At 41.8% G+C, this 16,839-nt stretch overlaps 1 protein-coding gene across 2 annotated transcripts in view; it reads right to left on the reverse strand.

Moving 5' to 3' along the window:
- Positions 1–16,839, reverse strand: part of LRRC7 (leucine rich repeat containing 7) — a 225,073-nt gene that overhangs the window by 81,057 nt on the left and 127,177 nt on the right. For both annotated transcript variants that reach the window (XM_015415802.1, XM_015415801.1), the window contains exons 10-11: positions 11,521–11,650; positions 1,498–1,613 (exon numbers count right to left, since the gene is read on the reverse strand). In XM_015415802.1, the coding sequence (XP_015271288.1) occupies positions 1,498–1,613; positions 11,521–11,650 (246 nt within the window). The remainder of the gene's footprint in view (positions 1–1,497; positions 1,614–11,520; positions 11,651–16,839) is intronic.

Genomic DNA, 16,839 nt, shown 5'->3' on the forward strand with positions numbered 1-16,839 from the left:
TCCTGCTGATTCTACATAGGGCAAAAATGCATTTTTTAGGATACAGTTTTCCTTTATTGGGATCTTTTTCTGAAGCACTTTTTGGCTGTTACCATCTACTTTAAGCTGAGTCCTTCTGTGCCAGAGAAAAGTAGGATGAAAATATTTTGCATAAATAACATATACTCTCAAGGGAAAGGCTTGAGTAATGAGAAGTGTAACACTTCCAAAACCAGATATGCTTCTGTGAGGGCGGATGTTTCTATCTCACGCAATGAAAGAACAGCCACCATTGTTCTGCAAACTAGGCAGAGAGGTGTAAGGGCCATTTGCTGTTATTAGATACCACAATAGGTTTATGACTTCTTGCTCATAAAAAGGCTGGGAATCACTGGCCACAAGCATTAGCTCTCCTTCTAGCATCTTAGCACAATGCAGAGTGCAACAAGACGTTGCACCATTTCTCAGCATCTTTCTTTTCCCTAAAAATTGTTTTGTAACATCGAACCTGAAGAAGAGGTCTCGAGAACTTGAAAGCTTAAGTATGACTGTGTGTCATTTGGTTTGTCTTAATAAAAGGTACTATGTTATAGGGGCAGAGGTCATTTCGGGGGGGAACGCAGTTCCCCCGGGTGAGGTGCAGGGGGCGGGGCACACGATGAAGCCCCGCCCCCTGCTTCTGGCCACCCCGCTTCCAGCCCTCATTCAGCCAGGAGGAGGCAAGAGAAGAGGGAGGGTAAGTTGCTTCCTCCCCGCCTCTCCCCACCCCTGCCTGCCTGGGGCCAGGGAGGGCCTTGGCAGGGCTTCCTCGCACTTCTGCCGGCCTTGCAGGTCCACCGCCAGGCCCCTGATGTCAGGGGGTGTGGCATATGCTAATGAGTTATGCTAATGAGTTCCCCTAGCTCTTTTTCTACGAAATGACCCCTGTATAGGGGTTTGTATTTTTCTTTTGGACTATCACAGCTGATTATTTCTTTCATCTTCTAAGGCCTTTTCAGATCAACAGGTATGTATTTTGCCCCCTCAGACAGAAGAAAGAGTCAGACAACCAAGGTTGGAGAAAATAAGGCCACTTTATTAACATATTAAAGTAATGGCAAGGGCAAACATGAAACAGTGGCTCGGTCAGGGCTATTTTTGGGCAGGAACGCAGAGGAACGGAGTTCCGGCTGGCTCCCAAGTTGGCCACGCCCAGCAGGAACTCATTAGCATAACAGGCCACACCCAACAGCAGAAACTCATTAGGATTGGCTACATTAGAGGTGTGTGGCCTAACATGCAAAGGAGTTCCCGCTACAAAAAAATGCCCTGGGTTTTGACCACAAACAAGGTAAACAGAATAAGAAGCAAAAGGAGGGTGTGGCTGGATAACCACACCTCTGGTAACATGGGGGTGCGTCCTAATGTGCTAATGTGCTGTGCTGGCAGGGGTGTGGCCTGATATGCTAATGTTGGCTGCCTCCTGTGGTGCCGGATTGTGCAGTTGACAATTTGATCAAAACAGCATAAAACCAGTACCTGTTGTCACTCAGATTTAAGACTCTGAGTTTCTGCATCTGTCCAATCTCATCCGGGAGAAATTCCAGCTTGTTAGAGCGCAGAGACATAACTGTTACATTCTTACAACTTCCAATCTGTGGGCATCAAAGACAGTTGTTAAAATACTTGCCTTTACACAGAAGAAAAATAAGCTGATAGAGTATTCAGCACCAGTACAAAAGTGCCCAAAGTGATACCTTCCATCTTCCAGTCTGAGGCCCACAAGAGAAGAAATTGATTTCCTATCAACACCTATGTTTTAGTTATGTATAATAAAATGAATTACATGCATTTATTAATTTTTAAGATTTATACTGTGCATACTGCAAATTGTCAGATGTAGTTTACAATAGCAAAATTTAACACAGTATTCTCAATTATAAAGCATGCTAAAAATTCAACATATGGCTCAAATAAGAACAGTCCAGATAAAACAGGAATGAAATAACCTCAGATTATATTACTTGTTAGTTTATTAGAGAAACCTTGAGAAAAAGTCACTATTTCATCTCCTCCTCTCTTCTCTGTTTTATTTACTTATTTGTTCATTTTGTCTTTATCCTTTCTGGCAGGGATAATTATTTTAGTATTTCTGAATTATTTATCAGTATGTTATTACTATATTTTAACAGGGTATATTTTATATTCTCCTCCCCACTAGGGATTACCTGGTGGTTTTTATCTATAATAATTTTAGGTGAAGGAATGAAAGTATCTATTAAATTGATTTCAGCTATCTATCTAGTGAAATTGATTAAGCCTTATTAGATTAATATTAACAATGGGAAGGAAAAGGTTGTGAACCTTTGATGAAAACCTACCCCTTCTAAGCAGAGCAAAATAGAGGAATTTCTTACTATAAAAACTTCCAATAGATTTGCCTCTCTTTCAAATAAAGATATGACACCCCCAAGCCCTTTAAATATTTTTTCTGATCCCCCTCTGGGTTCTCCTTCTCATACAGCCATATTAGACAAACTGTTGAGAAAAAATACAGATCGTGAAAAACAAATAGATTTAGAAATGCTGGCAACTCAGATGCTACTACTTTCTGATACAGTGGGGAAAATCTTTGAAAAATTAGATATATTGACAAAATATGTAGAGGATTTCCTAGCAAAGGAAAACAAGAAAAACAAGGGAAATGAGAGTATAGAAGCGAAGGCAGCAGCATTATCTACTCTGCCAATGAGAACACAAAAGCCATGCAAACAAAAAGATGGGATGCTATATCAGCCTAAGGGAAAGGAAGAGAAGGGTGGGGTGCCTAACATGGAAAAGCAAAATGAAGGCAATATGACATTTGTATCAAACTTGGATCTGTTTTCACACACCCTGACATTTGAACGTAACAAATTAGTATTGAATATCCTCACCTATAAAGGGTGGATAATAAATTGGATGAGTAATTGGGATGCCTGAGAACATCTTTCATTTATTTATTTATGTCGTTATTTATGTAATTATTTATTGGATTTCGAGACTGCCCTCCCCCAGATAGGGATCAAGGCAGTTTACAACATTCAATGAATACATGATAACATTTCAATACATGATAACATTTCAATACTATACACAACATTTCAATACATTCAGATTACATAAGCACCCATCGTCTATTGATTTAACATTTGTGGAGCATATCCCGGGTTTTCTAAGAGGTGACAGAATTAGGCTTCATTTCTGTTCTCTCCAGATTCCAACTTTGATATTTTCTGTGCAAGGATATCTTAAAAGATACCAGGTGTTCACTGTACAGTTATACTACCAGAAAGGGAAGTCATTTCTCTTAACAAATTTGGAGGGCTCACCCCAGAAAAGGAGGAATACAGTAAAACATATCCCTAAACCTAGCCAAATAATTGAAGAGAGAGAATTGCTTATTGATTCTATATCTCCAGAAACAGTATCTAAGAGGGGAAATGATTATGTAAATAAGTGCATTTTCAACATTTTAAAGTGTTGTTTCAAAATGATCCTCTATTAATTCCTACTTTTCCATGGACAAAAATGGATATTTCAGTACAAGAAGGATTGCATATATATGACCTTGAGGGCATAGAAGAGGACCTATTAGCATCTTTTGGTGCTTTGCCATTAAAGGAACAGGCTAATATTTCACAGAAACTGCAGAGGCTGATTTCTGCCCTATATGATATAAAATACAACCTGATCATAGACTGGACAAACAACCCTGTCCAGCAGAGTTGCCCTCAAACAGATTGTCTTGGGATGGGAAATCATCTCTTCCCCTAAGTTCTTTCAGCCACAAATATTTAGATGATGCAGTCAGGGACCTAATTCTCAAGGAAAAATATGACTGACTCAGATTACTGTCTTTGAACATGACTGGGTGGGATGCTAGGATGATGTCAAGTGATATAAAAAAAATCTTGAGTAAATTTGACCAAGTGCTGCTTCAGGAAACTTGGGCAAAGTCTAAAGTTTATGTTTCTGGTTTTACTTCATATTCACTGCCTGCAGTTGACACTGGGGAAAATGGAAGGTGCTCTGGAGGGCTGACTTGTTTAATCTCATTGAATTTGAAAGTGAAGGTTACTGAGCTGTTTAACAACTCTCTATATGCAATGGCATTACTCTTGGAATTTAAGGAAATTTCGATAATTTTGGTGAATATTTATTTCTCACCATATGTTCATAAGTTCAAGATCTCTTGGTGCTGGAATCAGTTTGATGTCTATTTTGGTTAGGCTTTATCCTGTGACCCCAGTATTATTGTCTGGGGATTTTAACGCTAGGGTTGGGGAGACAAACAAGAATCTCTTTCTGTAATGCTTTAAAACTCAGACAAAGGATACTTTAATTATGAATTATAGAAGAGCTAAAGATATGAAAATTAATGGTGCTGGCAGATACTTTGCATCCTAATTATTAAAGAACGACCTAAATGGATACTAAATGGACGTGCTCAGTTTGATGAAAAAAGAGACTATACATGTATAAATCATAAAGGGGCAAGTTGGTGGATTATTTTGTTGCCTCCAGATATGAAAGAATGGCTCCTGGTATCAGCCAGTGAAATTAAGACCTTGATTAAGCAACAAAAAAAGGTGAAAACACCCAGCCCTGACGTAATACTAGCAGAACTGTTTAAAATTGACCCAAACTGGTGGGTACAGATTCTGGTCTTAGTTTTTACAGATATAAATAAGATGGGAAATATACCCAAAGTTTGGTGTAGCGTGATAGTTGTCAATTTATAAAAGGGGGGAACCGATGGATCCAACTAATTATCAGAGGTCATTTCGGGGGGGAACGCGGGGGATCGCAGTTCCCCCGGGTGAGGTATGGGGGGCGGGGCACATGACGAAGCCCCACCCCCTGCTTCCAGCCGCCCCGCGGTGAGGCGCAAGGCCCGGCGGCGGTGGCCGGGACCGTTGGGGGCGGGGTGTGTGGCCTTATGACACATTTCTGGTGATGTTCAGGGGGTGTGGCCTTATGACACACTTCCGGTGATGTCAAGGGGTGTGACATATGCTAATGAGTTATGCTAATGAGTTCCCCTAGCTCTTTTTCTATGAAACGACCCCTGCTAATTATTATCCAATAAGCTTGTTGTCCACTATGGGAAAACTTCATACTGCAATAGTCTTTGGAAAGTTTAGATCCTGGGTCGAAGAAAATAATATTCTTGGGAATGAGCAGGTTGGCTTCAGGAAAGAAGTACAGTTGATCATTGTCATATACTCTAATACCTAGTAGATAAATATATGAGCTCTGGAGAAGGTATATTGGCAATTGCCTTTATGGATCTTAAATCAGCATTTGATACGATCTCCAGGCCCTGATTATGGAAAATCTGAAGAAGTATGGCATTGAATCTTGTCTCCTTTATTTAATACAACAGCTATAGCTGTCCAACTGCCCGGGTCAGGTGCAGTGAGCTGGGCCAGTTATCTGGTGTACTCTCCTTAGACAAAGGCATTAAACAGGGATGTATTTTTGTGCCGCTGTTATTCAATTTAGATATTAACAATCTCAGACCTTGCCTTTTGAGGAATGATTTCCATTTCCCATATTTATCCAAATGCAACATTCTGATTCTTTTATATGCAGATGATGCAGCACTAATGTCCACATCAGTTGTGGGGCTTCGTAAACTAATTGAAAAATTTGAGGACTACTGTAATCATGAAGGTTTGTCTATTAATGTAGCAAAATCTAAGGTTTTAGTATTTAGTAAAAGGGAAAGAGAGAAAAAATTTAGTTGGAATATAGCAGGCCAATCTATGGAGCAGGTTAATCAATTTAAATACTCTGGAATTTATTTCAACACACTTCTTACATAAACCCCTTTATGGTCAGGGACCTGCATACCTGAGGGACCATCTTTCCCCACAGATTCCCCAGAGAGGACTGTGGTCAGGGTCTCAAAACTGCCTGGCCCCCCCGGGACCCAAAGATGCCAGGCTAATTACGACCAGGGCCTTTTCAGTGGTGGCTCCACACTGGTGTAATGAGCTCCCAGAAGACATAAGGACCCTGTGGGACCTCCTACAGTTCTACAGGGCCTGCAAGATGGAACTCTTCCGCCAGGCATTTGATCAAGGAGCCGTACTGTAGGACCCAGTGCCCTGGTACTACCATCAGCAGCCTGTGCTTCGCCAGTATGAACAGATCGAAATAGTTATAACATCAATGCTGATTGTTCCTTACTTGGACTGATCTGCTATTAAGACGATTGTTATTATGTATCGCCATCACTATATGACATTTTATACTAGCACTTTATTACTGGTTTTATAACTGTTTTGGTTTTAGCTGTTTTAACTTTTATCTAAGCTGCCCTGAGCCTGCCTTTGGCAGGGAGGGCAGAGTATAAATCAATCAATCAAACAAATAAATAAATGGAAACCATACTTGGACCTTGTGAGAAATGCTGCCTTGAAAGTCAGGAGGACAATTGTAAAATATTTTTATACAGCAGGAGGTGAATTTGTCTCCTCGGCTTTAAAGGTATACAACGCTAAGGTCACATACCAGTTTTTATATAGTACAGAAATCTGGATTGATACTGTCGGTATGATTTCTTTTGATGCTTATTGGCTATTCCTAGATGTGTTTCAGGTATAGCATTGAGAGCTGAACTTGGTGAACAGTCAATGGAGGCTAAGGCATGGATAAAAAGCATTCCTCTTGAAAGACTAAAATCCTAAAATCCAAGGGCGGGCCAACTCTACTCGGACTTGTACAGGCAGATGCGCATATTAGCCATTGGGATCATCTACTGGAAAAGAAAATGAAATGTTTAGAAATAACAAATGATATGATAAAGACTACAGAGACCACAAAAATAACTAGGCTAATTAAAATGTGTGCAAAGACTCGATACTAATAGTACATCTGTCAGGGCCTGTAGGGTATGTTTGGCATCTTATTTGGGTATACCCCTCCTGATGCAACTGCCAAATTATTTTTATCATGAGCTGAGGGCTAGTTTAATTACTCCTTTACTTAGAAATGTAATGCCCACTGAGGCATCTAACAGTATGAGGGCACAGGTTACGTGGTTACTATCGGACATAAAAGATTTTGTCACTCTCTCAATGGCAAAATTTATGAGGGCAATAATTAAACAGCAGAAGAATAACACTGAGGCATTATCTTATTTTATAATTTTATTTTCTGTTCAAGGCTATCACCGTATGTAGACAGACAGACAGACAGACAGACAGGCATTTCTTGTATTGTTTGGCGCAACCTTGTTCACAAACTGATTACGCTGGAATTGTTCTTACATACCCTTTGTAGTTATGACACAGAAAATACAGATCTCTATCTGTACAGGCAAACAACTTGCTTGACAAATGAAACATTTTTAGTTGGTTCTATCACCCCCAATTAAAGTACTTATCACTGAACAAAATTGATCTAGCTTACATTCTTCTGGGAGACCAGAATCCCTCTTAGGATCCCGCAAGGAAGCATCCATAAAATGACACATTTAACAACCCTTTAAACCTCCTTCTCCTTTATCATACTTAATCACATCTTAGTTAATAACCTATCCTTCATTTGCTACACATAGGGTGTGTTCAGATGCGCCATTTGATCTGGTGTCGTGCCAGTTCAGAAACAGATTTTATATGCGCGATCACACACTCAACATCTGCCTCCCGTCCCCAGTTGTCACTTTCTGGCTCAAATCCCCTTTAAACCGGAGTATTTTGTTACCAGGTCCCCAAGTGGTGTTTTCCTGATTCTCGGTTTCCAGCCACATCCCACCCCCCCGTGTGATCGCTCCTCTGGTCCGAAGCCACTTCCAGTTTAAACCCCCTCCCTGCTCAAAAGCTGCCCGAGGCGTCCACTTTTCGCCCGCAATTTTTTTAAGCATTGGCGGTGTGCGCAAAAGCGTTATTAAAAACAATGTTTAAACGGTGCCTAGTTTAGCGTTTAGACGAGTTCGGGGTCTCACGAAGACCATTTTCAGGATAAACGTTTAAAGGGAAGTGTTAGAGCAGTTGGGTTGAAGTGGAAATAGCTGTTCTGCGCACGCACAAAAATTTTAGTTCTACAGTTGGCTGCCTGTGTGCATGCCCAAACTGAGAGAGAGAAAAACAACAACACCGATGCACGCTCCTGTGTGTGGACGGCGGAGAGCGATGTGGCTGCGCAGCAATCCGGAGCAAGGAGATGAGTGTGATCACGATTCTCCAGGTTAAAAAAAAAACTGCATCAGGGCCGGAGCAATTTAAACCACTCCCAGCACGCCATCTGACTGCACCCATACATACCCTTTCTTGAGGCATGAAATAGTTCATGGATGACCCTGTAAAGTCTCGGTCATGTACCGTAAGTCTTTAATAGGTTGTTGTAAATGGCTTTTAAAAGTACTAGGAGCTCTGGTGGAGCAAAAGAACTGACAGGGACACTAATTCTGGGCATACAGTCGAATATACAATCTACATATGAGTGCTGTTTGTGGTGCTGCACAAATACCAAGAATTTTGGGTTCACTACTGTCCACTTTGTCCCAGAGCAAAAAAAATCTATACTTATTCCATTCAGCTTCCTTAACTGGTTTGCAAATTGTGATTTAATATTTTACTTGTGATCAGCTTGATGATAGGACTGGATGCTATATTTAAGGAACTCCAAATGGCTTTTCATATTAGAATTCACCCCTTTTCCAGTTTACAACTCTTTATTACCACAGTGCTAGACACAGGTCTACTCACTGAGATGGAAAAGCCTTCTGTTGAATTTTTATTCCTCCCTTCTTGAAGGAGCTCTAAGTGGGGTACATGATTCTTCACTCTTCCATTTAATCCCTACCCGGTATGGTAGGTTAGCCAAAGGAAGTGTTACTGGCCTAAGGCCGCTCAATGAACTAGTAGTTTAAACCTGGATCTCCCCAATCTAACTGATGCTGCAACCACTACACCATACTACCTCTCAGTCTCTGTGCTATAGAACTTCAGACTGCAACTGATATCTTGCTTGACACGGAAATTACAGCTTGTCCAGAATGCAACAGCATGGGTACTTACAGGTACCCCAATGACAGCACACATTCAACCCGTGCTTTGCCAGCTGCACTGGCTCCAAGTTGAGTACCAGATCTGCTTCAAGGTTTTGGTTCTGACCTTCAAGGCCCTTAACCATCTGGGGCCAATGTACCTGTGGGACTGCCTCTCCTGGTATGTCCCCCAAAGAGCTTTATGCCTGAAGGATCAAAATCTACTGGTGATCACTGGCACAAAAGACGTCCAGCTGTCCCTCAACTAGAGCCAGGGCCTTCTTGGCCCTGACTCTAACCTGGTGGAACTCTCTGCCTGGTAACATCCGCACCCTCTGGGACCTAGTTCAATACTACAGGGCATAGAATAGGATAAAGGGTTTTTGGGGGGGGATAGGATACCACAGGGCATATAAAACAGAGATGTTCTGCTAGGCCTATGGTTGAAGACAGCAACAGTCCACACCATGGCTTTTCATTTTGGCCTTACCATTATCGGTCCCTGATCTGCCTTAGGGAGGGAGCAAAACACACTGTATGTCATTGATTACTGTTTGTTGATTTTATCTGTAATTAATTATTTATTGTACATTTTAACCTTGTATTTTGACTATGTTGTATACCACTCCGAGCCCTTTATGGAAGGGCGGTTGATGATGATGATGATGATGATGATGATGATGGTGATAATGATGAACTCCTTGCACATGGAAAACTGCATATCATGGAGAAAGCTACATGAGAATCACTGTCCATGTGAAGTACAGTGTAATCTTATGCAGAGTTATTCCAGCCAGAGTCCATTGAATTTTATGGTCTTAGCCTGTAGTAATTTGGCATAGAATGCATTGGTAGTTTACTATATCAAAGGATTCTTTTTTGTATGACAAAGCATTCAGTCATCTATGAACTTCCATGTGATGTCTAAAGTACTATAGCACACAGGTAGGTTTACCATTTCAAAGTAAAACAGATCACAACCTGAATGTTTTAAAACAGGTCATTAGCCTGTCAATGTTGTTGTTTTTTAAGTGATTCAAGTACAACATGACACACTTGCTACTATAAATGAGCATGGCATGTACCACAGAACATTCTTTAGAAATCACTCTTTTTATGTTTATTTCCTCTAAGTGCTCTTCAAAAACATTCTGATACAAAGGGCCTCAGAGCAAGCCTCCCCCAAATCCCACTGAGCTAAATTAAATGCAAATACAGCAGAGAAGGTAAGCAGGATATTTCATTACATGAAGAACCACTTAGAAGAACCCCCCCCCCCCCAATCGTGACTTCCGTACAGTCTCATATCTGGAAGTTTGCTTCCTTAATTAGAACTGGGCAGAAATTATGAGAGAAAGTATTTTGCAATAGTGCTTGCCCTGTAGAGGTTTCTTTGACATTGGAATTTACAGATGAAGGTGGGAAGGGCTGCAGCATCTGTTCTTCCCAGAACTAGTCGTAGACTCTGCGGGGGGGGGGGGGGACCAGCAGAGAATTCCCTCCCTATACCTATTTCCCAAGGTGAAACATTCTTGTAATCTCCCGTCCAACATGATTTAGGGCCTTCTGAAGCTGCTAGTGGCTTAAGACAAACACAGAAAGAGATCTTAGAGTCAAACTACATGTGACATGGGGAGAACCAGTAATTGTATCCACTGACATGAAACACGGTTGCAAAAAAGAGATAGGGTCTCTGTGTGTTTTGAGCCTGCCTTTCCACCACACACTGGGGCTTAAAGCAGCCCAGATGGTGAAGGACATGGAAGTGAAATACCCATTCCATACATATGCAAAGTGGTGACATAGTCTTCAAGCACCATGTTTATTAAACACTGTGGAGCCAAACATCATGTGACATTGTAGTAAAGCTTATTACACACAGAGAGGGACCAGACTGTGGAGATTTCCCTGGAAAATAAGTGATAGCCTGGTTTGGGCAGTATCCAGCCATGCCATGTACTTGGGATAACCAGTAACAAAATAGCTTCTGGGACGAGGGTAATGGGTCTTTTATTCCCAGTATATGTGGTGGTTGTAGAGGTCCAAGCAACCAAAAAGTGATCTCTTCAGAAGTCAGCTCAGCCTTCAGGGTTGGTGGGCTGAGATGAGGAGGAAAACAAGAGAATGAAATCTACCCCTTTTCTCAGTAGAGCTGCTTTTGCAGAAGAGAAAGGAAGAATGATTGCACCACCTTGTCCTCCTCACTTAAGTCCCCCCCCCATGTGTTTGTTCCTCTTTGTTGTCCTATGACCCTATGGATGATCAGGAATCAGATGGGGACAGGGTTTTCCATGTATGGACAAGTAGGACACGTCCATTGTTCCTGCTTAAGGCAGAACATTAAAAAGCCGCTTCCAGGCAAGAAAATGGAAGACAAGAGGAAAGGATAGAGACATATTCACAACCATAGCCCAAAATGTGCCCCTCTACTCCCATTATCCAGTAATGATCTCAGGGGGAGTTTAATTTGAATGAAGATGGGGAAATTTTTATGTAAGTGGTATTCCATAATTAATCCTTACTTCTCTGGGCAGTTCAGACAAGAAATTTTCATCCACAGCTAATGTCCGCAGATTATGCAGGTAGCCAATAGTGGGAGGCAGACACTCCAATTCATTACAGCTGCAGTCAAATTCTTCTAATAAAGATAAACTGAAATGTTAAGGACATTTGTTAGTCTACTTCACAATTCTATCAATCATCAATCTCATTGTTTTTAATCATTTAACATTCTACCTTTTGCAAACTATGTAAAACAGAATTGTTCAGGAAGGCATTTTTTAATAAAGGAAATAAGGCTACATCTTAACAAATTGCTCCAGGAAAATGCATTGAGTTTCTACCTGTGTAAATACCTTGTTCTGCATTGTTTAATATTGCACGCTTAATATTTATGCTTTGTTCAGATGACAGCTTTCTTCAAATTTCCACAATCCAAGTCTTATCACACTGTTTATTCGATGCATCATCCTATCGACTGCATTGATTTACATTGTGTTTAAGTTCAAGTGTGTTTATTGTATATGGCCAAAGACCATCACAACTGAGCAGAAAAAGCATACAAGTAAAACATGGACAAAGAACAGCAAACAACGAAGCTATAATGTTAAAACAAATAACCGTTCACTAAAACAGATTAGCACCTTCTTTGGGTATAGGTGAAGGAGTCTCAACCATTAAGATAGATCATGGTGGGCAGCTGTGTTGGTCTGAAGCAATAGAACAAAGTAAGAGTCCAGTGGGGCACCTTTAAGACCAACAAAGTTTTGTTCAAGGTGTGAGGTTTCGTGTGCAAGCACACTTCGTCAGATGATGAAATGGAATTACATACCATAGTTGTATATATAGGGGTGGCTTGTTAAATTACAGATGACCTCTGTAGACACCTGGACCAAGGTGGGTCAGCGCTGCTGTTGTTATTAGATCTGATGGCAGCGTTTGACATGGTCGACTACAATCTTACGACCCACCACCTCGCCGATATAGGAGCTCAGGGGACTGCCTTGAAATGGTTTTCTTTCTTTCTCCATGGTTGGGGACAGAGGGTGGCACTTGGCAAGAGGGTCTCCCCACGGTATCCGCTAGAATGTGGAATACCTCAGGGGGCCATCCTCTTGCCAATGTTGTTTAGCATCTATATGTGCCCCCTCACCAAGTTAGTCCAGAGCTATGGGCTGGGCTGTCACCAATATGCTGATGACACCCAGCTCTATCTGTTCCCAAAACACTGAGTGAGGCCTTGGAAGCTGTGGCTGGATGGTTGTGGCAGAGTCGGCTAAAGTTAAAACCATAGAAGACGGAGGTCCTGTACCTGGGTCGAGGGGACATGGATGTGGGCATCAGGCTTCCCACACTGGAAGGGGCACCTTTGGTGCCAGCCCAAACAGTGAGGAGCCTGGGAGTAACACTGGATGCCTATTTGTCTATGGAGGCCCAGGTTGCCACAGTTGCCAGATTTGCATTCTTCCATCTTAGGCAGATCAGACTACTGAAGCTATATCTTTCCCCTCAAGACCTAGCTACAGTGATCCATGCAATGGTCATCTCCAGGCTTGATTACTGAAATTCGCTCTATGCAGGCTTGCCCCTGAGACTGGTCCGAAAATTACGGTTGGTACAAAATGCGGCGCCATGCCTGCTGACGGCAACGCCTGTGCGGGCTCATGTTTGGCATGTGCTTTGCCAGCTGCACTGGTAACCAGTTGAGTACCGGATCCGCTTCAAGGTGTTGGTAATAACCTTGAAAGCCTTATATGGCCTGAGACCAACATTTCTAAGGGACCACCTCTTCCCGTATATGCCTCAAACAGCTTTACGCTCTAGTAATCAACATCTCCTGGTGGTCCCTGGTCCAAAAGCCTCGACCAGGGCCAGGGCCTTTTCTGCCCTGGCACCCACCTGGTGGAACATGCTCCCCATTGAGATCAGGGCCCTGCTGGATCTTACTCAGTTCTGCAGGGCGTGTAAGACGGAGCTGTTCCACCAGGCTTTTGGTTGAGGCAGCGGGCGTCCACATATGGCCTCCCTAAAGTTGCTGTCTCCTACCTACTGGCCACCCATCTGCCAGCAACCGGCCATAACAATCAGTATTAATGGGCCGGAATTTGCACCAGCAGCTATAAGTACCAATTTAAAATGTTTATAATGTAATGTTTATTGTGTTTTAACTTTTAAACCTTATTGTATTATCTGAGATTATGTGACCCGCCCTGAGCTCACTCACGGGATAGGCAGGATACAAAAAATAAAAATAAATAAATAAATAAAATTAGCATAAAAATAGTGAAGATTTTTTTTATCTGTTAAAAAAAAACTTCACTATTTTGCATGTTAATTTAACAAGCCACCCCTATATATACAACTAAGCTATGTAATTCCAATTCATTGTCTGACAAAGTGTGCATGCACACGAAACCTCACACCTTGAATAAAACTTTGTTGGTCTTAAAGGTGCCATTGGACTCTCAACCATTAAGTGCAGCTTGAGCTTGAATTTTCTTAGCAGCCAGGACAAACTGTGCTACTCTATTAGAGACATATCAATCCACATTGGAAAGAAGAAGGGATAGTTTTTCTACCATGGGAGAAAAAACTAGGCCTTTAACAATTTATCCAGTGAATTTGTTATTAGGCTCAGTATACAAAGAGCAGAACAGAATGTAGTATGGAAGTTCTTCGGGGACTAAGGTTCCACAAATCCAAAAATGAGCAGCAATTGGTGTTTGTGAATAGCAGCCATCTAGAATGGCTGAAAGCATGGTTTGAAACCTCAAATAAGTTAAAGACATTCTAAGACTAGGAAAGGTGATTTTGGTCAAATAATGACCAAATTTTGCAGTTCCTCATGAACAAGTTGAACCAAGGAGAACATTTGGAGCAGAGAATTGTACTTCTATCTAGCGCAGCATTGCTCTTAAAGATCCAGTCTTATATATTGAGACTGGGCAAGGGGGACACCCCAAAAGTCATCCTCCGGGGGTGCCGAATGCCCTTCTATGCCTAGAAACTGGTCTAATGAGAATAGAAACCAGAGTATTGTTATCCTCTGCATATCAATGGCTCAAGATTAATTCAAATCAAAAAGGACTTTTCCCTCTAATAAACAAAGATCCCTATCAGCCAAGGTGGATTTGAATGACCAAGACTAATCTGGAAAAAATGGGACTCTCGCCTGAGGATTTATTGGCGCAAAACAGCATACAGGTGAGAAGTATAATAAAATAAAGGACTTGTGATCTAGAGTGCCAAGGGAATTTAAATCAAGCTCCTTCTTTTCTGGTCCATAATGACTCCAGATAGGTAATGAAAATGGCTAAATACCTGACTTATCTGGATGTGCCACCCATAGAAGGGCTCTTACCCTGGCTCGTTGTGCGCCTATTCCCTCTAAGGTTTTTAAAAGGAAAACATAGAAAGATAACATATGAAGACAGGTGCTGCCCATGCTCTTTGGGAGAAGTGGAATCAATGTTCCACATGTTCTTTCGCTGTTCTTTTCATCAGGTTGATAGGGATAAGCTTATTGCCCCCCTCTTAGATAGACCAGCACTTGATGCAGATAGTGCTAATCTAGAGAGACTTTTGACAGAGGTAAATCAGCAGATCTCCAGACAAATAGCAAAATTCTGCTTGCAACCAGTAAAATCTCACAATAAGAAGCAGATCAAGTAGAATCCTCATTTACCTTTTGCATGACTCATAAGTAGTTTAGTTTTAAACATTTTATAATTATTTTGATATAATGGACTGTTAAACTTTTCTCCTTTTAACATTTTAATGATTATATGCTTATATGTTTATTTTTAGAGCTGAAAGCTAATTTGCTGGTATTTAATGAACAAGTATTATTTTGATAAATGGTCTTTGACCACAAATAAGCATAATTCATTCATTCATTCATTCAACCCAGCTATGCAAATGGCATCCAAATGCAGCAGTGCATTGTTCACCCTCAGAAGAGGACTAGTCGAGAGATTCTATTGCTTTCTCCAGAATCTAAATAAGGCCAGGTGCAAATGGGCTCTTATGGAAGGTAACCCAAGTTCAGCCCTCACTACAGCTGCTGGAGTACCATGAGGCAAAGCTTGGATTCTCTTTAAGAAGAGATTTTGGATTGGTTCTGGGGTTGAAATCAGATTTCATTTCAACCCCAGACCTCTGCACCATATAAAAGCTGAAGGATGGCCTTGAACAATTACAAGGCTGGTTCAACTAAAAAAAATTTCCTCTTGAGGTACAGAATCTCAAGATGGCCCCTGTGGTTCTTGAGGCTGAGGGTTTTGTTATCACCATGTGGGATTTCCATGAGAGGGTTTTGTTAAATGTCACCCCAAGATACTTAGAGGTTCTACATTGTTTGATGGGATTGCCAACTATTGGCCATTTAAATCTTTGAGGTCATTTCCCAAAGAACATTACTTTGGTTGATTTACGTTGTGTAATCTGTCTTGAATCTCAGCGAGAACAGCAGACTATAAACAAAACACCTTTGCAAACTGGAAATAAACATAAAAGGTGAAAATATGCTCTGACGTGGATAGCCCAGGCATGCCTGATCTCATCAGATCTTGGAAGCTAAGCAGGACCAACCCTGGCAAGTCCTTGGATGGGAGACCTCCAAAGAATACCAGGGCTGGGAGGCAGAGGCAGGCTATCAAGCCACTTCTCTAAACATCCTCCATGCCCCAGTAGGAGTCGCTAGAGGTCGTCATGACTTCCAGGCAAGGGAACACACACAAACACGTCTGGATCAGTGTTCCCTCTAAGCTGAGTTAGTATGAGCTAGCTTGCAGTTTTTTTAGCCTCCGGCTCACACATTTTTGTCTCAGGAAGGATGGCTCCAGAGCAAACTCATTTTTGCAGTAGCCAAATCACTCACTCACAACTTTAATGCCAGTAGCTCATAAGAACATAAGAGACGCCAATGTTGGATCAGGCCAAAGGCCCATCCAGTCCAACACTCTGTGTCACACAGTGGCCAGAAATACCAGTGCCATCAGGAGGTCCAGCAGTGGGGCCAGGACATTAGAAGCCCTCCCACTGTTGACCCCCCCCCCAAGCACCAAGAAGACAGAGCATCACTTGCCCCAGAGCCCCTAGCTATACCTTGTGGCTAATAGCCACTGATGGACCTCTGCTCCATATGCTTATCTAATTCCCTTTTGAAGCCGTCCATGCTTGTAGCACCCACCACTTCCTGTGGCAGTGAATTCCATGTGTTAATCACTCTTTGGGTGAAGAAGTACTTCCTTTTATCCGTTCTAACCCGACCGCTCTGCAGTTTCATGGAGTGCCCACGAGTTCTTGTATTGTGAGAAAGGGAGAAAAGTACCTCTTTCTCT

The sequence above is a fragment of the Gekko japonicus genome, unplaced genomic scaffold (genome assembly GCF_001447785.1).
Source record: "Gekko japonicus isolate JY-2015 unplaced genomic scaffold, Gekko_japonicus_V1.1 scaffold20, whole genome shotgun sequence".
NCBI lineage: Eukaryota > Metazoa > Chordata > Lepidosauria > Squamata > Gekkonidae > Gekko > Gekko japonicus.